The sequence below is a fragment of the Loxodonta africana genome, chromosome 2, assembly GCF_030014295.1.
Source record: "Loxodonta africana isolate mLoxAfr1 chromosome 2, mLoxAfr1.hap2, whole genome shotgun sequence".
NCBI lineage: Eukaryota > Metazoa > Chordata > Mammalia > Proboscidea > Elephantidae > Loxodonta > Loxodonta africana.
Window position 1 is genome coordinate 4,295,803 of NC_087343.1, and position 25,164 is coordinate 4,320,966.

The 25,164-nt window shown below is 42.0% G+C and overlaps 1 protein-coding gene across 1 annotated transcript in view; it reads right to left on the reverse strand.

Annotated features, from left to right (window-relative positions):
* The window catches only part of ADCY2 (adenylate cyclase 2), a 515,387-nt gene that overhangs the window by 139,892 nt on the left and 350,331 nt on the right, over window positions 1-25,164 (reverse strand). Inside the window, exons 8-11 of the mRNA XM_010588063.2 lie at window positions 10,079-10,237; window positions 9,139-9,271; window positions 7,352-7,528; window positions 553-596 (exon numbers count right to left, since the gene is read on the reverse strand). Of these exons, the coding sequence (XP_010586365.2) occupies window positions 553-596; window positions 7,352-7,528; window positions 9,139-9,271; window positions 10,079-10,237 (513 nt within the window). The remainder of the gene's footprint in view (window positions 1-552; window positions 597-7,351; window positions 7,529-9,138; window positions 9,272-10,078; window positions 10,238-25,164) is intronic.

The window sequence follows — 25,164 nt, forward strand, 5'->3', positions numbered from 1 at the left end:
GTCTCTGGATGTTGGAAACAGTTGACACGGTTGGCTGTTAACCATAAAGTTGGAGGTTCAAGTTCACCCAGAGGCTCCTTGGAAGACAGTCCTGGTGATCTACTTCCAGAAAGTCTGCCACTGAAAGCCTACGGAGTGCCTTCTACCCTGATACACGCGGGGTTGCCGTAAGCTGGAGTCAGCTCCATGGCAATTGTTTTTTACTGTGCTTTTATCTCTAGAATTCAACATAAGAAAATAAAATTTTAAGCAACATATTCATTTTAAGAAAATGCAGTTTTTTCCTACACATTAATATTAAGAAAAGTCATTTTAAGGAAACAACACAAAGTTCTGAAGTGTTCACCAGGTGGTGTTCTCCTTTTCCCTCTCAGTTCGAACGACGCCACACGAATCATCCTATTTTTAGAAGCTGAAAGCAATTTAATGAGGCCTTTCACAAGTCGTCGCTTTTAGAAGTAGCCTTCGAAATTACTATAATTGATGATAATTACTTTCAGAAATAAACTAAAATAGGCCTTTAAAAAGGAGGTGGCAGAAGATAGACCGTACCTTAAAGTGCGATTCTGAAAATTATGCCGGCCCATTGGTACATCCTATCGAAAAAAGAAAAGTTATTAGTTGCCGAAAACATATTTCAAGAAGAATTTTGCAATAGTAACAAGGTATAATATTTCTTCTTTTATCGTGAAAAACATCTTTTTTATTGTGGTAGAATATATACGGGAAACCCTGGTGGCATAGTGGTTAAGTGCTATGGCTGCTAACCAAAGGGTCGGCAGTTCGAATCCGCCAGGTGCTCCTTGGAAACTCTACAGGGCAGTTCTACTCTGTCCTGTAGGGTCGCTGTGATAGGAATCGACTTGATGGCACTGGGCACTGGGTTCAGAATACATATAACATAAAATTTGCCGTTTTAATCATTTTTAAGTGGACTAATTACATTCACCATCACTACCATCTATTTCCAAAGGACTGTATCTTTTAGGGAACAAATGATTACCTACATAGAGAAAAAAAGCTTAATCATAAATGTGAAACAAGGTTAAATATGCCGTGTATATTAGAAATGTCAGTGCTATCTATAAACCCTGGGCGTTGAAGGCGTAGAGACTGTGGTCTGGATTTTTACAATTTACATGCTGACATTTACAGATATGATTTCTGACGTTGGCCTGCAGAGGACTTGGGTTCAAGTTATTGTAAGCTACTTAAGATCATGTCAAAATGTAGTTTGGCAGCAGACAAAAATATTAAAAAGGTTTTAAACCACAAACATAAGCATGAAACCTATAGCCAATCTTTAGCATTCAACTGGGCTGCTAAGAAATGGTACCCATCAGCTAAGTAATGCAAAATTATGAATTACTGGGAAAAAGAAGAGATCAATAAATGAGTGTAAGAGTTCCTGAGACAGGAATGGCAGAAGGTGCTGGTCAGGGCTAACAGGTGGTGCTGAGGGGGGACCCACTGTCAAATGTTCAATACACTTAAAAATTATAAGATTCACTGTAATACATTTTTGGTGAAAATGAAAATAAAATCAGAACTAAGGGACGCCCAAAAAAATTTTGTTTGAAATATGGATCTCCAAGGTTAGATGAGAAAATATATTTAGCCTAGGGGAGGTTAAGGTTTTTTTTTTTTTTTAATAATTGAACTCCAAGCTTTATTATATAAAGTATAATAATCCATTACTCATTAGCACTATCAATGTTGAATCAAGGAATAGTGGATCTCTGCAAGGGGGATAAGATAAAAGAAATGAGTTTCTTGCAATGGCAGTCATTTGACCTTGGAAGGTATCCACAAGAATGACGATGGTTTCTTCCTGAAAGTGAACAAGAGATGAGGCAAAGTAACAGTGTGGTATGGGGTTCATGGGCTAACCAAAGCCTTGGGCTTTCCTTAAGATATTGTAGATTGCTTCTAAAGCTGTCCCTATGCATGCACCCATGGCTGGAGAGACCAGCAAGGTAAGAAAGTTGAGTTCCTTAAGAGGTCCTCTATATTCATAACTGGAGGACCTGAAGCCCAAAGCACTAGACAGTTACAACTGTATACTGTGAGACATCTCCATCAAAACATAACAACAGATGAAGTCACATTGAAATTATACCTACTGCCTCATGCTCAGATAATAATGGAGATTGTTGTTGTTGTTAGATACCATAGAGTTTTCTAGGCTGTAATCTTTATGGGAGCAGAACACCAGGTCTTTCTCCCTAGGAGAAGCTGGGTGGGTTTGGACCGCCAACCTTTCTGCTAACAGCTGAGTGCTTAACCATTGTGCCACCAGGGGTCCCTTTTAAGGGAGATTACCACTGCCATCGAGTTGATTCTGACTCATTGCAATCCTACAGGACAGATCAGAACTGCCCCATAGTGTTTCCAACGATGTAATCTCATGAAAGCAGACTGCCACATCTTTCTGCCTCGGAGTGGCTGGTGGATTCGAACCACTGACCTTTTGCTTAGCAGCCAAGTGCTTAACCACGGCACCGCTAAGGCTTCTTGTAAGAAAGATTCCAAAAAACCCATCGCCGTTGAGTCAATTCTGGTTCACAGTGACCCTATAAGACAGAGTAGAACTGTTCCATAGGGTTTCCAAGGGCTATAAATCTTTCCAGAAGCAGATTGCCAGCTTCTTTCTCCAGTGGAGCTGCTGGTGGGTTCTAACCACTGACCCTTCGGTTAGTGGCTGAGCGCTTTCAGCGCTGTGCCACCAGGGCTTCCTTGACAACAATAACACACGTGGAAAAGTGGGTAAGCTGTTTTCATCACAGATATACATAAGAAACAGTTCAGGACATCACTTTCAAATACTAATACATGATTCTTATTTCTTAAAAAACCAACCAAGCAACTACCCAACCAACCAACCATTGTGGGAGTGTTATAAACCTCAATGAGATGCAGCTATAAGCCACTAGCATTAATAGTAAATGCAGCATTGAGGCAAAATTACCCAAAGTATTTTTTATCCAAGTCCTAGGAGGGTTCCTCTAAGAGGCATCTAAGTGCCAGAGCGCCCAGGCCCCTCCTTGGATCTGCTCTTGTCCAGATGAAATCCTCAAGTGCCACGACTCCGAATGTCCTCTTCCATTGGATGCCTCTCACATCCCTGTCTCCAGCTTGGGCCTGTCCCCTGAGCTAGAGTATCCAGCTGCCTATTTGCTGGCTGCACTTGGGTGTCTCAAAGGCTTACTGATTTTAACATGCCTTTTAGCAAAGGCTTGATTTTTCCACCTTCAGCATTTGTCATCACGGTGAGTGGCACTGCGTTTCTGTCAGAGGTGCAGCTGCAAGACTGTGGAGTCATCTTTGATCCTGGCTTTCACGTGCGCCCTCTTACCACCAAGTCCAATTTGCCCTACTTTCCAAATTAGATGCTGAATTTGCTTCTCACTGTTCCCCCTGCTGAAATCTTAGCATAAGATGGCATCATTCTCACTTGGAGATAGCCTCCTAATTTGTCTACTACCTCCACTTTCGCCCCATTTTTCGAAAGCATAAATTGTACCACGTCCGTCCCTTGCTTATGATCCTCCAATGTCTTCCCATGACTCTTATCATGAAATAGGGACCCTTTACCTCAGCCTACCTCTCCTGATACCTCCTTACTTGATCTTGTGCCATTCTGCTCATTGTTCATGACGTGGTGGCCACACCAGCCATGGCTCTGCTCCTTCTCCGAGATGTCCTCAGCCCTCCAGCCAGAGTGGCCACCCCACTCACTCTCAACACCACTAGGCAGCACTCAAAATGATCTTTTTGTTTATTTGTTTTCCTACTAATGGTCTGTCTTTCACATTATAATGCAAGCCCCTGTAGGGCTTGTTCTGGCTGTTCCACTTGTCGACTTTCTGAAGGATCACGACTTTTTGTCAGATTACATTTCTTTTCTTAGTTAAGAAAGGAGCGAAGGAAATAGAGAAGAGAAACATAAGTAAGCGAGAACAAGAACACTGGTCCTTGCCAGCTGGGGGCACAGTTGTTGGAGGCTGGGAGCTGTGGGGCACAGGGTCCCTGTGGGGTTTGCCGTGTGCTCTTTTTTTTTTTACATTTATATACTGACATATATCATCGGCATATTAATAGTATCTTCTCATGTTTTTGGTGAAAGCTTACAAAGAAAATTAGGTTCCCATTTGACAGTTTCTGCACGAATTGTTCAGTGGTATTAGTTACATTTTTCAGTGTCCACATTCCTTTTAATTGCGTTCTGGTTGCTCTGTTCCCAGTACTGTAGTTTCCCTGGCCCCCTTATCTTCTCACCTTTACTTTAGAGTGATTGTTGGCCTTTTGGTCTCATATAGCTGGTTTTTTTACTGGAGCACCATACTCATGGGTAATATCCTTTGTGCCATTCTGTTACTTCATTAAAAGTGACCTCAGGAGTAGTTTTGGTTCAAGGTTTAAAGAGTATCTTAGGGCGATAGTCTCAGGGAGTCCTCCAGTCTCAACTAGTCCAGTAAGTCTAGACTTTTTAAAAAATTTGAGTTTTGTTTTGCATGCCGTGTGTTCTTGTTGTTATTATTGGCTGCCTTCAGGCCTTTTTTTTTTTTTTTTCAGGCCTGCCCCTGAGTCACAGTGACCGCATGCACAATGGAAGGAAATACTGCCCAGTCCTGCGCCACCCCCACGATTCATTGTAGCTTGGACCCTTGTGGTCCACAGGGTTTTCACTGGCTGATTTTTGGAAGCAGATTGCAAGGTCTTTCTTCCTAGTCTGTCTTAGTCTAGGAGCTCCACTGAGACTTGTTCGGCCTCATAGCAACATGCAAGCCTCCACTGAGGAATGGGTGGTGGCATGGCCTTCTCCTGGGTGCATCCAAGGTTAGACTCGCCTGTGACCCACAAGAGGGGCTGTGAGGAGCCCTGGTGGCCTCAGAGCTCCCTCCATACCTGGGCAGTGCTAAGTGTGCTAATAAATGTCACTAAAGCTTTTCCTTTCCAAAGCATCACTTCCTTCCCTGTCATGGCTACACAACGACGGAGCAACTTGATAAACACAACCAGGCGTGACCTTCAGGTGCCCCAGAACACATCTTTCTGCTCAAGTCAGTGGGAGCTCCGTCTCCCCTGTGCTGATGACAAACGTCAAAGAGGCCAACGGCCCCACCTTCTAATCACTGCCAGAAAGAGTACCTCAATTCAGCCATGCCAAAACAGGAACCGTGGACTTGGCTTTGTAGTTGTTGTTGGTTTTATTGTGGTTATATGTATTATCTATATATCATATCGACTTGATGGCAGCGGGATTTTTTTTTTAATATATCATAAAATTTGCCCTTTTAATCATTAATTGTATAATTAAGTACACAATTCAGTGACATTAATTACATCCACCGTGTTGTACAACCATCACCTCTCTTTCTATCCATAGTGACACTTTAATGCTGAGCTCTTGGCTTTTCTGAGCGTGCTGGAGGACTCAGGAAATGAGGAACTCACTGTACTGCTGGTGGCACAGCAGTTAAGCACTTGACTGCTGATTGAAAGGTTGGCAGTTTGAACCCACCAGTGGCTCCATGGGAGAAAGACCTGGCGATCTGTTCCCATAAAAATTATAGCCTAGAAAACCCCACGGGTCAGTTTACTCTGTCTCATAGGGTCGCCTTGAGTCGGGATCAACTTGATGGTACCCACTGTTCTGTACATCTGGTCAAACCCTTGTGTAATTTACTAACAGAACAAATTCAGTTTCCTGACGGCCCAGCGTGTCTCTTTTCAGCCGCCAATGAGAACTAGGTCACGTTACATTTTCTTTTGTCCCTCAACTGCATGCCTAATACAGTTAACTCCATTAAATGTGAATTTACACTTGGAGAGAGTCTCAAAATCTAACAATACGATTGGGATTGTTCTAGGTGCTTAGATAAAAGGGCTTTTCTTTCCTCCTACGTGTCTATGGATTCACACTTACCAACGATTGTGAAGATGGCACAGGACCAAGCAATATTTGGTTCTGTTGTACATATAGGTTGGCGTGAGTTGGCGCCAACCTGACGGCAGCTAACAACAGCATGTGTCTTCCTATTTTCTGTCTCCATTTCAGTGATCTTATGGCACATGTCCCTGTGGTAAGGTGCTTAAGTGTTTTATTTTATGTTGAAGTAGAGTCATGTAAGAGAGAGACAACAGTAAAAGAAGGCACAGGGCCTGAATTTGCATTACAAAGACCCAGTCTTGATGGTGCCTCTCAAACTCCAAGGGTACCATATGTTTATATGTCTTTTTATTAAGATTTCCAAGGCTTTCGACTTCATGGCAGCAAAAAAAAGAGAATAAAAAAATTTCAACTGTATTCAGTAGCCATTTTCAGTCGTATGGAATGCTGTGTTGGTTTATCAATTTATAATGCAAAATCATTCTAGGCTGAAACCCTCAGGGGTGCAGGCTTGATGCTCACTAATATCCCAACAGCTGTGTGGGAAAAAAAAAAAAAAAAAGACAGACACCTAATTTCGACTTCAAGGGGATTCTCTTATCCATGAACCCAAACTGCAAAAGTCTTCACTTGTTTTTTTTTTTTTTACCAAGAGCTGTTCTGCGACATTCTAAATTTGTCTTTCCTGGCGCAAAAGTGGTAGTCAATAACAAAGCCATTCATTACTCGTGATTTAATGGAAAAGACTGCATTTCCTTAATTTTAATTTTAAGAGGTCTCATAGTTACAAGTGGGTAAAGGGTCAGATTTTCAGGGATTGCTTTTTAAATGCTAAATCAGAAACCAGTAAGTACTTTGTGTCCATGGACGCTTGTATTCATTCATTAAGCAAAAAGTTATCTGAGCTTCTGTGAAATCTCCAGTCCTTGGGAGCATTTTTCTTCATGGGGGGAGACTTGAGCTCCCCCGGTTTCCAAATTGCTTATTAAATCATGAAACAATAAAATATTACATTATTGTTTTGAGCTAATTTGAAAGTTTATTTTTTTAAACAATTGTAACTGGCCTACTTTGAGCCACTAATTTTTAGAGACAATACAATCTCCCTGCATGCATACAGAATGCACTCGGAATAAAACTTATGTCTCAATTTCTTTGTGTTTTGATTGTTTTTAACAGGCTCTCTGAGAAGGAGATGGTGAGCGTGGTCCTCTGGCATGGGATCGGCAGCCTCTGCTTTGGGGATCAGCTGTCCTCTAGTGCTGGGGCTGTTGGGGTGCATGGAGGGACCTACCGTGGTGCTGTTGGGGTACATGGAGGGACCTACCGTGGCGCTGTGGGGCAGCACAGAAGTACCTACCGTGGTGTTGTGGGGTGGCATGGAGGGACCTGTTGTGGTGCTGTGGGGTGGCATGGAGGGACCTGTTGTGGTGCTGTGGGGTGCACGGAGGGACCTACCGTGGTGCTGATCTTGCCGTTCTCGGTGGTCATGCTGTCCCTGTGGTGCAGGTGTGCGAAGGGCTTGGCTGCTCCCCAGGACTCCAAGTACCGGGTCATGCGCACAGATGCCCTCATCTTGGCTCCGTCCAGGGTGTGGCGGGGCCGGAAGAGGTGCTGGGGGCTCCGTCGTTCTCCCTGTGGGAAGAAACAACGATGACACCAGGTGGGCCACAGGTGCACCTGCAGCCCTTCTTCTAGTAGATGCGTGTCCATACCCAGCCCTCGGAGACATTCCACTCGGCTACGCTGATTCCTTTAAGATCACTGCGTTTGTTCTTTTGGCTTCTGCCCTCATGCCTTCAGAACTGTTGGGGCCAAGCTGTTTGAATGGGTAATTCTTCCAGAGAAAAAAACTTACTCTAATTAAAACTTAGGAAAGACTACAGCCATTTTAATGAGCGGTTTCATAAATTAGAGTCTTAAACAGAATATGCTGATCCATTTTACTTTTTCTTGATGGCTGTGTTTTCCTAACGCGAGTATTGTAGGGATTGGGGGCTGTTTCTCTCATGGTGCGTAGTGTCACGTATGGGCGCTTTGGTGTTCTCTGCCTAAACACGACGTCCTTTGTACAGGTTTTCTGGGCCTCTTTTCCTTGCTGTTCTTCCTGCTGGGATGCATGTACGCCCAGGTCAATTATCGAGTTAGCTGGATGTTTAACTCCCCCCTGGATGGGGTCTCAGGGGCACTACCATAAGGACAAGCCCATGAACTTGATCCTACTGATTTTATGATTTGGGTTTTGACTGCTCAGAGGACTTTCTGGCTATATTTGCAGTACTTACTAGCTGTGTGATCCTGAGAAATTTATACAACCTCTCTGAGCTTCAGAGTCTTAATCTGTAAATAGGGATGATGTCCACTTGGCAGGGATTTGGGAAGGGTTAAAAGAGATGGGGGCTCTACCTACCCCTGCTCTGGTCTGATTCCTGGTGCAGACACAGTGAGAGAGAGCTCACTGACACTATGACTGGCTCAGTGTCTGCCAGGTAACAGAGGTTCTTACTGTACAGAAGTTAAATACGTCTGCACACACACACATGCACAAATATGTGAGAGTTATTTATCTTCTAAAATTTTCTTCTGTGGCCCTTTTTTTTAAATGTTCACCCTACGTCATCTCATTAGGTTTTTATCTCCTGAGGGCTTGGTCAAAATAGACCTTTCTCTTTATGTAGTGTCCCACCTGCCGGATACTCAAGGCTGGGCACATTACGAGACTTTCTGAAGCATCATTGACTGACATAAACACATGGCGACTCAACACCAAGAACGCACACTGATCACCACCTTCATTGTACGGACAAATGGCTCAGTCCAAATGTTTCTTTAATGAATATTTAAATTCATGTCTAGAGGCTTTTTTTTTGCCATAATGGAACCACCACGTGCATTTAGTGTTATTTTAGAGGCAAAAACTAGCAAAGAATTACATTGATTCTTTATTAAAAACACTTAACCATATAAGTAATCTGCCCCTCCTCTCCCAGAAACCAGGGGCCGTGGAGTTGATTCTGACTCATGGCAGCCCCATGTGTGTCGGAGTAGAACTGTGCCCCATGCAGTTTCCAATGCTGATTTATTGGAAGTAGGTTTCCGGGCCTTTCTTCCAACATGCCTGTGGCTGGCCTTGAACCACCAACCTTTTGGTTAGCAGCCAAGTATACTATATGTACCACCCACGGATGCCCCACTCTAACCCCAGAAATACTAAGCTAATCATAGCTCTCTACAACAACGCTGACCTTGGGGTTGATGACAAAGTAGGTTTTCACCAGGTGCTGTTTTAAATACGGGTCCCTGATATCACCGTCTCCCTCTTCCACCTTGTAAGCTCCATTCAAGTGCTCCAAGGTCACCGAAGAAATGTGAACACGCCTGAAATTCCATTTTAAAAGCAAAATCAACACGTACAGAGGTAAATGTGAAGACAGATTTTCTATTCATCTGTGACTTCAGAAATGATTTCTTCTCTCCCAAATGAAGGAATGGCTTTATGCTCATGGGAACAGTGACTTTAATTGAAGTTTATATTCTATTAACTATTTTGGAAAGATGTCCCTAGAGACCAGGTGCTACTAATACTTGGAGCTTCTCTGCACTCACAGGAACCACGGAGGGTGTGGTGAGCTACCGCAAATAAAGCTAGATGATGCTGAATTTTTGTGTGAGAAGACTGTCTTCTGAAACACATGGCAAAGGTATTTTAGAAAGTGTGCTGATTGGTGTAAAAGTATGGGTTTTCTTTCTCAACACTTGCCCTTAAGTTCCTCCAAATGATAGCATTTGCACCAAGACCCTCTTGTCTGAAAGACACACTCTTTTAACCAGAAATGGAAGCTACATTTGCTCATTTTAATAGTACTGGGTTTGGAGGTCATCAGTAACAGAGACACTGCACTTCTGGACTGCGTGATACAACATATTTAAGTCAGTTCTCCAGCCATAAATTTGCAAATAAGGAAGAGTGTATAACTGGAAGCTTGCTTCTACAGTCTTTGGCCAATGGCCATGGGGGTGGTGGAGTCCATATTTCACTAAGTAACTTCAGGGGCCAACTGGGAGTAACACGGCACTAGCAGGGATGATGGGAACCCACTGACCTTTAAGCAGCCACTAGCCTATTGACCCACCACTCTTAACCTGATGTCACCCTGGAGCGGGAAACCCAATGCTCTGCCTTACCCGGGGACCCCTCCGGCTTCCATGTGGTTGGCGAGCGTGACGTCATGTGACCACACATCGTACTGCCACTTCTGCAGCCCGATCACGCCACAGAGCACATTCCCAGAGTGCACGCCCACACGCATGTTGATGTCGACTCCGGTGGCATCCCTCACTTTCCTAAGGAAAGAAAAATGACATCATGATCCAGTAATGTCCTTTTTCTTCTCTATCTTGGGGCTGCTTTTCCTGACATCTTATTACTCTGAATCTCTCAGACTGTCAACAATGTTTTTGTGAATTCATTCTGGGGCAAAGGGTAATGCCATGAGCCAAGAGAGGGATTTTCTGTCCTGTTACTCCCAGGCTTAAGCAGAAGCTCCAGTGCTCTGGTTAGTAAAGACAGTTCAGGCCAAACCACGGCAATGACGCAGCAGTTCAGCCAGAATGTTTAGTTTTCCAACTGACATGTACCAAGCACCTCTCATAATTAGCACCTGTCCTTCATTTTTATGCTAGAATCCTGCCAGCTAGCCTCAAAATGTCCTGCCATATCAGAAACAGTCTGGGACATCATTTGTAATTCTAGTGCTCAGCACAATGTAAGTTCCCAATCAATATTTCTGTTGATAAAAGAATAATATGGTTTATTTGTGAGCTTAACAATGACTTTAGCATGTACAGTGATTTTTAAGAATAACAAGATGAAAGCTTTACAATTGTGCACATTCTTTAACAAAAAAGGAAAAATTATGCTTTAAAAAGCTTTAAGGTACCATAGAAAAGAAAGTCATTTAAAAAAACATCTAAAGGTAGAGTGAACGTGGCACTACAGACAGATGAACCATGCCGTCCCTCTGCATCAAAGACCCGAAAGGCTTAACAAAAGAGATACAAACATCAATCCTTGAACCTTAGGCATCAAATGAAGGGATAAAGAACTAGATCAAGCACCAAAAAGAAAGAAGAAACCGATGGAGAACAGAGAACGAGGAAAGCTATGGAATGGAGGTCACCTGCTAGCTAATATGGCACAGTGTCACCATCTTGGAGCACAGCCAGCAATGGCTCTTGATAGGGGGTATAGGAAAGCAACTTTCACGGAGCTCTGAACAGGAGACAGAGCACTGGGTAACCAGAGAAACACACTTTCCCAACCCTCACCCTTATGCCCCACACCCTACCTGCACCCCTTCCTGATGGGCCATGCTAGGCTGCTCAGCTAGAGAGACACTGACTCAGGGTCACCCCGGTCCAATCTGTCCCACCGGCTGGCTCCCACCATGCCATTTCTTTCCCTCTTTCCCTTTTACTTCTCCCTCCCACTTAGCCCCCTACACCACCACCACCCCCCCCTCCTAAAGGGCCATGCTGCACCGCTGGCTAAAGAGCCATCAGCCCACAACCTCCCTGGGTCTGCCCCGTCCCCACCTGCCAGCTTCTGCAGCACCACTTTTTTTTTTTTTTTTAACTTTTGTTTCTTTCTTTTCTTTCTCCCTCCCACCTAACCCCACACATCATATCTCTTCCCGTCCAACCTGACCTTGGGTCTGCCCCATGCCCACTTGCTGGCCCCCACCACACTACCAGTTTTTTTTTAGATTAAAAGTGTTTTTCTCTTCTCTTTCTTCCTTTTCCACCTCCCTCTGACCTAGCCTCATACACACCTCCGCCCATCACTGGACCCTACTCTGCTGCTGTGGCTAGAGAGCCACCAACAGTTGGGCAGGTAGCTGTCTTCCAATTTCTTGACAGACAAGTGAGTGCTCCTAGAGCTGCATCCATTTGTTGAAACATTTCAATTGGTATTCTATCAATTCCTGAAACTCTGTTTTCCACCAATGCCTTCAGTGCAGCTTGGACCTCTTCCTTCAGTATGATTGGTTCTTGATCACATGCTACCTCTTGAATGCTTGAACACCGACCAATTATTTCTGACATAATGACTTCTTTTGATGCTTCCTGTGTCGTTTAATATTTTCCCCGTAGAATCCATCAATATTGCAACTTGAAGCTTGAATTTCTTTTTCAGCTTGAGAGATGCTGAGCATGTTCTTCTGCTTTGGTTTTCTATTTCCAGGTCTTTGCACATGTCATTGTAATACTTTATTTTGTCTTCTCAAGCTGCTCTTTGAAATCTGTTCAGCTCTTTAACTTCATCATTTCTTCCTTTTGCTTTAGCTACTCTGCATTCAAGAGCAACTTTGAGAGTCTCTTCTGATATCCACTTTGGTCTTTTCTTTCTTTCCTGTCTTTTTAATGACCTCTTGCTTTCTTCACGTATGATGTCCTTGATGTCATTCCACAACTCATCTGGTCTTCGATCATTAATGTTCAATGCATCAAATCTATTCTTTTTTTTTTTAAATAATTTTTATTGTGCTTTAAGTGAAAGTTTACAAATCAAGTCAGTCTGTCACATGTAAGCTTATATATACCTTACTACATACTCCCATTTACTCTCCCCCTAATGAGTCAGCCTGCTTCCTTCTTCCAGTCTCTCCTTTCATGACTGTTTTGCCAGTTTCTAACCCTTTCTAACCTCTCTACCCTCCCATCCAAATCTGTTCTTGAGATGGTCTGTAAATTCAGGTAGGGTATACACAAGGGCGTACTTTGGCTCTTGTGGCCTTGTTCTAATTTTCTTCAACTTCTACTTGAACTTGCATATGAGCAATTGATGGTCTATTTGCAGTTGGCCTTCTCCTGACTGATAATATTGAGCTATCACCTCTTTCCACAGATGTCTGTCAGTGCGTCCATCACGTATCTGTCTGGGGGGGCTTGCGTGTTTCTGTGATACTGGAAGCTTTGTCACTGGTATTTCAAATACCAGCAGGGTCACCCTTGGTGGACAGGTTTCAACTGAGCTTCCAGAGTAAGACAGACTAGAAAGAAGGACCCGACAGTCTACTTCTGAAAAGAATTAGCCAGTGAAAACCTTATGAATAACAGCAGAACATTGTCTGATATAATGCCACAAGATGAGCCCCTCAGGTTGGAAGGCACTCAAAAGATGACTGGGGAAGAGCTGCCTCCTCAAAGTAGAGTCAACCTTAATGATAAGGATGGAGTCAAGCTTTTGGGACCTTCATTTGCTGATGTGGCACAACTCAAAATAAGAAGTAGCTGCAAACATCCATTAATAATTGAAATATGTAAAGTATGAAGTATGAATCTAAGAAGTTGGAAGTCATCAAAAATGAAATGGAACGCATAAACATTGATATTCTAGGCATTAGTGAGATGAAATGGATGGGTATTGGCCATCTTGAATCAAAAAATCATATAGTCTACTATGTCAGGAGTGACAAATTGAGGAGGAATGGTGTTGTTTTCATCGTCAAAAAAGAATATTCCAAGATCTATCCTGAAGTACTACACTGTCAGTGATAGGATGACATCCATACACCTACAAGGAAGAAGGAGCCCTAGTGGTACAGTGGTTAAACGTTTGGATGCTAGCCAAAAGGCTGACAGTTTGAATTCACAAACTGCTCCTTGGAAACCCTATGGGGCAGTGCTATACGGTCTCTAAGAGTTGGAATCGACTTGACAGCAAGCTTTTTTTTTTTTTTAAGGAAGACCTGTTAATAGGCTATTGTTGAAATTCACGCACCAACCACTAAGGCCAAAGATGAAGAAACTGAAGATTTTTACCAACTTCTGCAGTCTGAAATTGATCAAACATTCAATCAAGATGAATTGATAATTACTGGTGGCTGGAATGTGGAATTTGGAAACAAAGGATAAGGATTGGTAGTTGGAATATATGGCTTTGGTGATACAAACAATGCTGGATAACGCATGACAGAATTTTGCAAGACCAATGAGTTCTTCATAGCAAATACCTTTTTTTAACAACATAAATGGTGACTATACACGTGGATCTCACAAGATAGAATACATAGGGATAACACTAAGGGATCTAATATACGGCATAACTAGGATACAAACCATAACTAACAATATACAAACACCAAAAAGATAAACTAGATAACTGGGAACTCCTAAAAATTGAACACTTATGCTCATCAAAAAACTTGTCAAAAGGGTAAAAAGAGAATCTATAGACTGGGAAAAATTTTGGCTACGATATATTTGCCAAAGGTCTAATCTCTAAAATGTATAAGATACTTCAACACCTCAACAATGAAAAGACAAATAATCCAACTGAAAACGGGCAAATAATATGAACAGACACTTCACCAAAGAAGACACTCCGGAGGCTAATGGACACATGAGAAAATGCCCGAAATCATTAGCTATTGTTGCTGTGTTGCTGTTAGGTGCCCTCAAGTCGGTTCCGACTCATAGCGACCCCACGCACAACAGAATGAAACACTGCCCGGTCCTGCGCCATCCTTACAATCCTTGTTATGCTTGAGCTCATTGTTGCTGCCACTGTGTCAGTCTACCTCATTGAGGGTCTTCCTCTTTTCCGCTGACCCTGTACTCTGCCAAGCATGATGTCCCTCCCCAGGGAATGATCCCTCCTGACAACATGTCCAAAGTGTGTAAGACGCAGTCTTGCCATCCTTGCTTCTAAGGAGCATTATGGTTGTACTTCTTCTAAGACAGATTTGTTCTTTCTTTTGGCAGTCCATGGTATATTCAATATTCTTCGCCAACACCACAATTCAAAGGCATCAACTCTTCTTTGGTCTTCCTTATTCATTGTCCAGCTTTCATATGCATATGATGCAATTGAAAATACCACGGCTTGGGTCAGGCACACCTTAGTCGTCAATGTGACATCTTTGCTCTTCAACACTTTGAAGAGGTCCTTTGCAGTAGATTTGCCCAACGCAATGCATCTTTTGACTTCTTGACTGCTGCTTCCATGGCTGTTAATTTTGGATCCAAGTAAAATGAAATCCTGGGCAACCTCAATCTTTTCTCCATTTATCATGATGTTGCTCATTGGTCCAGTTGTGAAGATTTTTGTTTTCTTTATGTTGAGGTGTAATCCATACTGAAGGCTGTGGTCTTGGATCTTCATTAGTAAGTGCTTCAAGTCCTCTTCACTTTCAGCAAGCAAGGTTGTGTCACGTGCATAATGCTGGTTGTTAATGAGTTTTCCTCCAATCTTCATGCCCTGTTCTTCTTCATATAGTCCAGCTTCTCAGATTAGTTGTTCAGCATACAGATTAAATAGGTATAGTGAAAGAATACAACCCTGACACGCACCTTTCCTAACTTTAAACCAATCAGTATCCCCTTGTTCTGTCTGAACAACTGCCTCTTCATCTATGTAAAGGTTCCTCATGAGCACAATTAAGTGTTCTGGAATTCCCATTCTTTGCAGTGTTATCCATAGTTTGTTACGATCCACACAGTCGAATGCCTTTGCATAATCAATAAAACACAGGTAAACATCCTTCTGGTGTTCTCTGCTTTCAGCCAGGATCCATCTGACATCAGCAATGATATCCCTGGTTCCACATCCTCTTCCGAATCCAGCTTGAATTTCTGGAATTTCCCTGTCGAAATACTGCTGCAGCCATTTTTGAATGATCTTCAGCAGAATTTTGCTTCCTTGTGATATTAATGATATTGTTCTATAATGTCCACGTTCAGTTGGATCACCTTTCTTGGGAATAGGCATAAATATGGATCTCTTCCAGTCAGTTGGCCAGGAAGCTGTCTTCCATATTTCTTGGCATAGACGAGTGAGCACCTCCAGCAGTGCATCTGTTTGTTGAAACATCTCAGCTGATATTCCATCAATTCCTGGAGCCTTGTTTTTTGCCAATGCCTTCAGAGCAGCTTAGACTTCTTCCTTCAGTACCATTAGTTCCTGATCATATGCCACCTCTTGAAATGGTTGAATATTGACTAATTCTTTTTGGTATAATGACTCTGTATATTCTTTCCATCTTCTTTTGATGCTTCCTGCATCATCTAATATTTTCCCCATGGAATCCTTCACTATTGCAACTCGAGGCTTGAATTCTTTCTTCAGTTCTTTCAGCTTGAAAAATGCTGAGTGTGTTCTTCCCTTTTGGTTTTCCATCTCCAGCTCTTTGCACATGTCATTATAATACTTTATTTTGTCTTCTCAAGAGGCTCTTTTAAATCTTCTGTTCAGTTCTTTTACTTCATCAATTATTCCTTTTGCTTTAGCTGCTCGATGCGCAAGAGCAAGTTTCAGAGTCTCCTTTGACATCCACCTTGGTCTTTTCTTTCTTTCCTGTCTTTTCAATGACCTCTTGCTTTCTTCATGGACGATGTCCTGGATGTCATTCCACAACTCGTCTGGACTTCGGTCACTAGTGTTCAATGCTTCAAATCTATTCTTGAGATGGTCTCTAAATTCAGGTGGGATATACTCAAGGTCATAGTTTGGCTCTCGTGGACTTGCTCTGATTTTCTTCAGTTTCAGCTTGAACTGGCATATGAGCAATTGATGGTCTGTTCCACAGTCAGCCCTTGGCCTTGTTCTGACTGATGATATTGAGCTTTTCCAATGTCTCTTTCCACAGATGTAGTCAATTGATTTCTCTGTGTTCCATCTAGTGAGGTCCATGTGTATAGTCACCGTTTATGTTGGTAAAAGAAGGTATTTGCAATGAAGAAGTCGTTGGTCTTGCAAAATTCTATCATTCGATCTCTGGCATTGTTTCTATCACCAAGGCCATATTCTCCAACGACTGATCCTTCTTCTTTGTTTGCAACTTTCGCATTCCAATCGCCAGTAACTATCAATGCATCTTGATGGCATGTTCGATCAATTTCAGACTGTAGCAGTGATAAAAATCTTCTATTTCTTCATCTTTGGCCCTAGTGGTTGGTGCGTAAATTTGAATAACAGTCGTATTAACTGGTCTTCCTTGTAGGCATATGGATATTATCCTATCACTGACAGCGTTGTACTTAAGGATAGATCTTGAAACATTCTTTTTTTTTTTTATTAACTTTTATTGAGCTTCAAGTGAACATTTACAAATCAAGTCAGACTGTCACATATAAGGTTATATACACCTTACTCCGTACTCCCACTTGCTCTCCCCCTAATGAGTCAGCCCTTCCAGTCTCTCCTTTCGTGACAATTTTGCCAGCTTCCAACTCTCTCTATCCTCCCATCCCCCGTCCAGACAGGAGATGCCAACACAGTCTCAAGTGACCACTTGATATAATTAGCTCACTCTTCATCAGCATCTCTCACCTACCCACTGTCCCGTCCCTTTCATGTCTGATGAGTTGTCTTCAGGGATGGTTCCTGTCCTGTGCCAAAAGAAGGTTTGGGGACCATGACCGCCGGGATTCCTCTAGTCTCAGTCAGACCATTAAGTATGGTCTTTTTATGCGAATTTGGGGTCTGCATCTCACTGATCTCCTGCTCCCTCAGGGGTTCCCTGTTGTGCTCCCTGTCAGGGCAGTCGTCGATTGTGGCCAGGCACCAACTACTTCTTCTGGTCTCAGGATGATGTAGGTCTCTGGTTCATGTGGCCCTTTCAGTCTCTTGGGCTCTTAGTGGTCATGTGACCTTGGTGTTCTTCATTCTCCTTTGCTCCAGGTGGGTTGAGACCAATTGATGCATCTTAGATGGCCGCTTGTTAGCACTTAAAACCCCAGACGCCACATTTCAAAGTGGGATGCAGAATGTTTTCATAATAGAATTATTTTGCCAATTGACTTAGAAGTCCCCTTAAACCATGGTCCCCAAACCCCCGCCCTTGCTCTGCTGACCTTTGAAGCATTCAGTTTATCCCAGAAACTTCTTTGCTTTTGGTCCAGTCCAGTTGAGCTGACCTTCCATGTATTGAGTATTGTCCTTCCCTTCACCTAAAGCAGTTCTTATCTACTGATTAATCAGTAAAAAACCCTCTCCCACCCTCCCTCCCTCGTAACCACAGAAGTATGTGTTCTTCTCAGTTTATACTATTTCTCAAGATCTTATAATAGTGGTCTTATACGATATTTGTCCTTTTGCCTCTGACTGATTTCGCTCAGCATAATGCCTTCCAGGTCCCTCCACGTTATGAAATGTTTCAGAGATTCGTCAATGTTCTTTATGGATGTGTAGTATTCCATTGTGTGAATATACCACAATTTATTTAACCATTCATCCATTGATGGACACCTTGGTTGCTTCCAGCTTTTTGCTATTGTAAACAGAGCTGCAATAAACATGGGTGTGCATATATGTTTGTGTGAAGGCTCTTATTTCTCTAGGGTATATTCCGAGGAGTGGGATTTCTGGGTTGTATGGTAGTTCTATTTCTAACTGTTTAAGATATCACCAGATAGATTTCCAAAGTGGTTGTACCATTTTACATTCCCACCAGCAGTGTATAAGAGTTCCAATCTCTCCGCAGCCTCTCCAACATTTATTATTTTGTGTTTTTTGGATTAATGCCAGCCTTGTTGGAGTGAGATGGAATCTCATCGTGGTTTTAATTTGCATTTCTCTAATGGCTAATGATCAAGAGCATTTTCTCATGTATCTGTTAGCTGCCTGAATATCTTCTTTAGTGAAGTGTGTGTTCATATCCTTTGCCCACTTCTTGATTGGGTTGTTTGTCTTTTTGTGGTTGAGTTTTGACAGAATCATATAGATTTTAGAGATCAGGCGCTGCTCGGAGATGACATAGCTGAAAATTCTTTCCCAGTCTGTAGGTGGTCTTTTTACTCTTTTGGTGAAGTCTTCAGATGAGCATAGGTGTCTGATTTTTAGGAGCTCCCAGTTATCTGGTTTCTCTTCGTCATTTTTGGTAATGTTTTGTATTCGGTTTATGCCTTGTATTAGGGCTCCTAAAAAAAAAAAAAATTTTTTTTTTTTTTTTTTAGGGCTCCTAAGGTTGTCCCTATTTTTTCTTCCATGATCTTTATCGTTTTAGTCTTTATGTTTAGGTCTTTGATCCACTTGGAGTTAGGTTTTGTGCTTGGTGTGAGGTATGGGTCCTGTTTCATTGTTTTGCAAATGGATATCCAGTTATGCCAGCACCATTTGTTAAAAAGACTATCTTTTCCCCAACTAACTGACTCTGAGCCTTTGTCAAATACCAGCTACTCGTATGTGGATGGATTTATATCTGGGTTCTCAATTCTGTTCCACTGGTCTATGTGCCTGCTGTTGTACCAATACCAGGCTGTTTTGACTACTGTGGCTGTATAATAGGTTCTGAAATCAGGTAGAGTGAGGCCTCCCACTTTCTTCTTCTTTTTCAGTAATGCTTTGCTTATCCGAGGCTTCTTTCCCTTCCATATGAAGTTGGTGATTTGTTTCTCTATCACCTTAAAAAATGCCATTGGAATTTGGATCGGAAGTGCATTGTATGTATAGATGCCTTTTGGTAGAATAGACATTTTTACTATGTTAAGCCTTCCTATCCATGAGCAAGGTACGTTTTTCCACTTAAATATGTCCTTAATTTCTTGTAGTAGAGCTTTGTAGTTTTCTTTGTATAGGTCTTTTACATCCTTGGTAAGATTTATTCCTAAGTATTTTATCTTCTTGGGGGCTACTGTGAATGGTATTGATTTGGTTATTTCCTCTTTGATGTTTTTTTTGTTGATGTAGAGGAATCCAAGTGATTTTTGTATGTTTATCTGATAACCTGAGACTCTGCCAAACTCTTCTATTAGTTTCAGTAGTTTTCTGGTGGATTCGTTGGGGTTTTCTCTGTACAATATCATGTCATCTGCAAATAGAGATAATTTTACTTCCTCCTTGCCAATCCAGATGCCCTTTATTTCTTTGTCTAGCCTAATTGCTCTGGCTAGGACTTATAGCACAAGGTTGAATAAGAGCGGTGATAAAGGGCATCCTTGTCTGGTTCCCGTTCTCAAGGGAAATGCTTTCAGGTTCTCTCCATTTAGAGTGATATTGGCTGTTGGCTTTGCATAGATGCCCTTTATTATGTTGAGGAATTTTCCTTCAATTCCTATTTTGGTGAGAGTTTTTATCATAAATGGGTGTTGGACTTTGTCAAATGCCTTTTCTGCATCTATTGATAAGATCATGTGGTTTTTGTCTTTTGTTTTATTTATGTGATGGATTACATTAATGGTTTTTCTAATATTAAACCAGGCTTGCATACCTGGTATAAATCCCACTTGGTCGTGGTGAATTATTTTTTTGATATGTTGTTGAATTCTATTGGCTACAATTTTGTTGAGGATTTTTGCATCTATGTTCATGAGGGATATAAGTCTGTAATTTTCTTTTTTTGTAATGTCTTTACCTGGTTTTGGTATCAGGGAGATGGTGGCTTCATAGAATGAGTTGGGTAGTATTCCGTCATTTTCTCTGCTTTGAAGTACCTTTAGTAGTAGTGGTGTTAACTCTTCCCTGAAAGTTTGGTAGAACTCTGCAGTGATGCCATCCGGGCCAGGGCTTTTTTTTGTTGGGAGTTTTTTGATTACCGTTTCAATCTCTGTTTTTGTTATGGGTCTATTTAGTTGTTCTACTTCTGAATGTGTTAGTTTAGGTAGGTAGTGTTTTTCCAGGAATTCATCCATTTCTTCTAGGTTTTCAAATTTGTTAGAGTACAATTTTTCGTAATAATCTGAAATGATTCTTTTAATTTCAGTTGGGTCTGTTGTGATGTGGCCCTTCTCGTTTCTTATTCGGGTTATTTGTTTCCTTTCCTGTATTTCTTTAGTCAGTCTAGCCAATGGTTTATCAATTTTGTTAATTTTTTCAAAGAACCAGCTTTTGGCTTTGTTAATTCTTTCAATTGTTTTTCTGTTCTCTAATTCATTTAGTTCAGCTCTAATTTTTATTATTTGTTTTCTTCTGGTGCCTGATGGATTCTTTTGTTGCTCACTTTCTACTTGTTCAAGTTGTAGGGACAGTTCTCTGATTTTGGCTCTTTCTTCTTTTTGTATGTGTGCATTTATCGATATAAATTGGCCTCTGAGCACTGCTTTTGCTGTGTCCCAGAGGTTTTGATAGGAAGTATTTTCATTCTCGTTGCATTCTATGAATTCCCTTATTCCCTCCTTGATGTCTTCTATAACCCAGTCTTTTTTCAGGAGGGTATTGTTCAGTTTCCAAGTCTTTGATTTCTTTTCCCTAGTTTTTCTGTTATTGATTTCTAGTTTTATTGCCTTGTGGTCTGAGAAGATGCTTTGTAATATTTCGATGTTTTGGATTCTGCAAAGGTTTTTTTTATGACCTAATATGTGGTCTATTCTAGAGAATGTTCCATGTGCGCTAGAAAAAAAAGTATACTTTGCAGCAGTTGGGTGGAGAGTTCTGTAATTAGGTCTTCCGTGTCTCTATTGAGCTTCTTACTGGATGTCCTGTCCTTCTCCAAAAGTGGTGTGTTGAAGTTGCCTACTATAATTGTGGAGGTGTCTATCTCACTTTTCAGTTCCGTCAAAATTTGATTTATGTATCTTGCAGCCCTGTCATTGGGTGCATAAATATTTAATATGGTTATATCTTCCTGATCAATTGCCCCTTTTATCGTTATGTAGTGTCCTTCTTTATCCTTTGTGGTGGATTTAACTTTAAAGTCTATTTTGTCAGAAATTAATATTGCTACTTCTCTTCTTTTTTGCTTATTGTTTGCTTGATATATTTTTTTCCATCCTTTGAGTTTTAGTTTGTTTGTGTCTCTAAGTCTAAGGTGTGTCTCTTGTAGGCAGCATATAGACGGATCGTGTTTCTTTATCCAGTCCGAGACTCTCTGTCTCTTTATTGGTGCATTTAGTCCATTTACAGTCAGCGTAATTAGAGATAAATAAGTGTTTAGTGTTGTCATTTTGATGCCTTCTTATGTGTGTTATTGACAATTTCATTTTTCCACTTACTTTTTTGTGCTGAGACGTTTTTCTTAGTAAATTGTGAGATCCTCATTTTCACAGTGTTTGACTTTATGTTTGTTGAGTTGTTATGTTTTTCTTGGCTTTTATCTTGAGTTATGGAGTTGTTATACCTCTTTGTGGTTACCTTAATATTTACCCCTATTTTACTAAGTAAAAACCTAACTTGTATTGTCCTATATCGCCTAGTATCGCTCTCCATATGGCAGTTGTATACCACCTGTATTTAGTCCCTCTTTTTGATTATTGTGATCTTTTATGTATTGACTTCAATGATTCCCTGTTATGAGCATTTTTTTTTTAATTAATCTTAATTTGTTTTTGTGATTTCCCTATTTGAGTTGATATCAGGATGTTCTGTTTTGTGACCTTGTGTTGTGCTGGTATCTGATATTGGTTTTCTGACGAAACAATTTCCTTTAGTATTTCTTGTAGCTTTGGTTTGGTTTTTGCAAATTCTCTAAGCTTGTGTTCATCTGTAAATATCTTAATTTCACCTTCATATTTCAGAGAGAGTTTTGCTGGATATATGATCCTTGGCTGGCAGTTTTTCTCCTTCAGTGCTCTGTATATGTCATCCCATTGCCTTCTTGCCTGCATGGTTTCTGCTGAGTAGTCTGAACTTCTTATTGATTCTCCCTTGAAGGAGACCTTTCTTTTCTCCCTGGCTGCTTTTAAAATTTTCTCTTTATCTTTGGTTTTGGCAAGTTTGATAATAATATGTCTTGGTGCTTTTCTTTTTGGATCAATCTTAAATGGGGTTCGATGAGCATCTTGGATAGATATCCTTTCGTCTTTCATCATGTCAGGGAAGTTTTCTTTCAGCAGATCTTCAACTATTTTCTCTGTGTTTTCTGTCCTCCCTCCCTGTTCTGGGACTCCAATCACACGCAAGTTATCCTTCTTGATAGAGTCCCACATGATTCTTAGGGTTTCTTCATTCTTTTAAATTCTTTTATCTGATTTTTTTTTCAGCTATGTTGGTGTTAATTCCCTGGTCCTCCAGATGTCCCAGTCTGCATTCTAATTGCTCGAGTCTGCTCCTCTGACTTCCTATTGCGTTGTCTAATTCTGTAATTTTATTGTTAATCTTTTGGATTTCTACATGCTGTCTCTCTATGGATTCTTGTAACTTATTAATTTTTCCACTATGTTCTTCAATAATCTTTTTGAGTTCTTCAACTGTCTTATCAGTGTGTTCCTTGGCTTTTTCTGCAGTTTGCCTTATTTCATTTCTGAGGTCATCCCTGATGTCTTGAAGCATTCTGTAAATTAGTTTTTTATATTCTGTATCTGATAATTCCAGGATTGTATCTTCATTTGGGAAAGATTTTGATTCTTTTGTTTGGGAGGTTGTAGAAGCTGTCATGGTCTGCTTCTTTATGTGGTTTGATATCAACTTCTGTCTCCGAGCCATCACTAAGATATAGTAGTGGTTTATTTTGTAATTGCTCACTGAGACTTATCTTGTTTTGTTTTCTTTCAATGTACGTGGATGGGCTACTAGATTGTGCTGTCTTGTTTGTTGTAGCCCTTGACTTACTTATGACCTATTACCAGCTGGTTTGGGCTGTTGCCAGATATATATGCCTGAGTCTATTCACTATTCTTGAGTAGAATCTGATTTTGGGTCATCAAGTGTGTGCTGCACCCTAACACTTATCCACCTCGAGAAGTAGTGGTGATAGTTGTGTGCATCAGATTCTATTAGCAGCTGGGGTTCACCCTCCGGGGGGGCAGGATGCTGACCAGCTTCCCCCAAGTGTCAGTGAGGTAGGTGTGTCTCTATTCCTGTAGCACCTTGGTGGGAGGGCACTGCAGCTGTACCTTAGGCCCCCAATGCAAGTAGCTCTACTGATTGGTAGGTGTCACCCTCCTTAGACCCATAAGGCAAGAGGCTAGGTGGGCTGGGGGGAGCTTCAGCCCTCAGTTCCCTGTTGTGGGTCAGTTAGGGCTCTGTTGAATAAGCAGAGATATCAGACCTGGGAAACTTGTTTTTCCAGAAAATCCGCTAAAAAAAAAAATGCAGTCAGATCCCTATCAGAACTGCCTTTGGATTATAACCACCACCTTGTTCCCTGTAAGGATGAAAGTCCGAGATTTGGATCATATATGCTTGGCTGTAGCTGTTTCTGTGTTTTGAGTCCAATTAGGGATGGATTTTTGGTCCCTGGGTTTTTTGTGTTTCCTTCTCTCAGGCCGGAAGAATGGGTTAGGAAAAGACCAAAAAAAAAAAAAAAAAAGGGAAAAGCAAAGCCGCCGCGGAGCCAGAGCCATTCTCCCTCTGGCTCAGGAAATTCCAATGTTAATGAAGCCGCCTGGGAAGGGTGGGGGAGGGTTCAGAGAAACAGGAGAGTAGCACCCCGGAATATAGCCAAAGTTGCTTATCTTGCTTGGAATGACTATTTTATCTGAGATTCCTGAGGGGCATGTTGCGTATGTGTGCTGGCTGTGTGGAGATTGCCCCCGAGGGTCTGGCCCACTGAAGCCATGGTCAGATCCTCCGCTGCCAGTCCGAAGCCCAGCGTCAAGGTTCCCCTGCTAGGACGCTGCACTCCCGGCTCCAAAATCAGTCGCTGCCTCCCGGGAACTTCTCATCCCACCAGCCGCGTCACTGTGCCGCCTCTGCGGACCGGCTGGGTCCCCTCCTGGGGTTAGTTCAGGGCATTAGGGCTACGCCCCATGCTTGCGCCGTGACAGCGCCCAGTCAAAAGCCCGGCGCCAAGGTTCCCTGGCTGGGATGCTGCACTCCTGGCTCCAAAACCAGTCACTGCCTCCCTGGGATTTCTCCCACCAGCCGCGTCGCCACGCCGCAAGCGCGGACCGGCTGGGCCCCCTCCCGGGGTCAATTCATGGGGGTAGGGCTGCGCCCCTTGTTTGCGCCATCACAAGATTTTGAGTTCAGCTCTCCTGGGCCCAGACCTAAGCCCGGCGCCAAGGTTACCTGACTGGGACGCTGGCTCCAGGCTCCGAAAACAGTCGCTGCTTCCCCGTATTTGTTCGTTCTCTGTCTCTAAATCTGTGTTTGTTGTTCAGGGTTCGTAGATTGTTATGTATGTGATTGATTCACTTGTTTTTCCAAGTCTTTGTTGCAAGAGGGATCCGAGGTAGCGTCTACCTAGTCCGCCATCTTGGCCCCGCCTCCGAAACATTCTTTTTGATGATGAATGCAACACCATTCCTCTTTGAGTTGTCATTCCCAGCACAGTAGACGACATGATTGTCCAATTCAAAATGGCCAATACCAGTCCATTTCAGCTCACTAATGCCTAGGATATCGATGTTTATACATTTCATTTCATTTTGGATGATTTCCAATTTTCCTAGAT